This window comes from Sinocyclocheilus grahami, unplaced genomic scaffold (genome assembly GCF_001515645.1).
Source record: "Sinocyclocheilus grahami isolate Dianchi unplaced genomic scaffold, SAMN03320097.WGS_v1.1 scaffold4892.1, whole genome shotgun sequence".
Lineage (NCBI taxonomy): Eukaryota > Metazoa > Chordata > Actinopteri > Cypriniformes > Cyprinidae > Sinocyclocheilus > Sinocyclocheilus grahami.
The window spans coordinates 6,978-7,877 of NW_015509732.1; the positions used below are offsets into that span (position 1 = coordinate 6,978).

The following is a 900-nucleotide window of genomic DNA, read 5'->3' on the forward strand; positions in this document are numbered from 1 at the left end:
TGAGCTTCCTCAGAACATCTCCATCTTCTGTGCTGCCTTCATGAAAACGGTTACAAAGTACGTAATGATCAGATGAACCCGTCACTGGGTGTCCGTGAGGATCTGATTCTGTGCCTCTGGGTTTTTCATCCAGCCAGGGCAGGGACACTTTCAGCTGTCCACACTTGGCCAGTTCGGTGTTATCTTGAGTGGGTTCCACCAGGCGTCCTTCAAATGGAGAGATGGGTAGCTTTTCTGGTGCCCTTAGATTGGTGTGTTTTGAGAGAGCCTGTGCAAAGTCATAAATTATGACATTAGGCATATGATGCCATGATAACAGCAAATCAGCAAAATCTTGATGGCTCTCAGCTCGAAGATTGCATTTTAGACTGTAAACAATTCCACAGGGGCACATAATGACTCCCCAGCCTCCTAATAAAAGACGGAAAATCACAGAGAAGAAAAAAACTATTTAATAGGTAATAACAGGAACAATCTTTTAATATTAAATACAATTTTTAAATACAAATTACAACAAAATATTTTAAAATACACTAAAGCTTAGAATGAGATTTGGCAGATAAACTTTTTTTTTTTTTTTTAAACGTTAGAAGCAGTAATTTACAGATATTGACATTAATTCCACAATACTACACGTTTACAGGAATAGAGTTAAAAGAGTAGAGTGAAAATTAAGCTCACCAGTGGCACTCCAGATTTTTGAATAGATTTTGTCATACGTTTGCCTGGATTTCATTTCACCGGACAATCTAAGAAGAAGATCACTGCGAGACCCAGTGGAATCCACAACACATTCATTGCATAAACTTCTAATCACGTCATCCTATCAAAAACAATATTATTTTATAAATGTTAATGTCAATGCAATGAATTTATGTAGAAAAAAAACAAACACATTAA

At 36.7% G+C, this 900-nt stretch overlaps 1 protein-coding gene across 1 annotated transcript in view; it reads right to left on the bottom strand.

Annotated features, from left to right (window-relative positions):
• LOC107577017 (uncharacterized) overlaps positions 1-900 on the bottom strand; it is a 7,678-nt gene that overhangs the window by 971 nt on the left and 5,807 nt on the right. Inside the window, exons 2-3 of the mRNA XM_016263134.1 lie at positions 682-823; positions 6-411 (exon numbers count right to left, since the gene is read on the bottom strand). Coding sequence (XP_016118620.1) covers positions 6-411; positions 682-823 — 548 coding nt within the window. The remainder of the gene's footprint in view (positions 1-5; positions 412-681; positions 824-900) is intronic.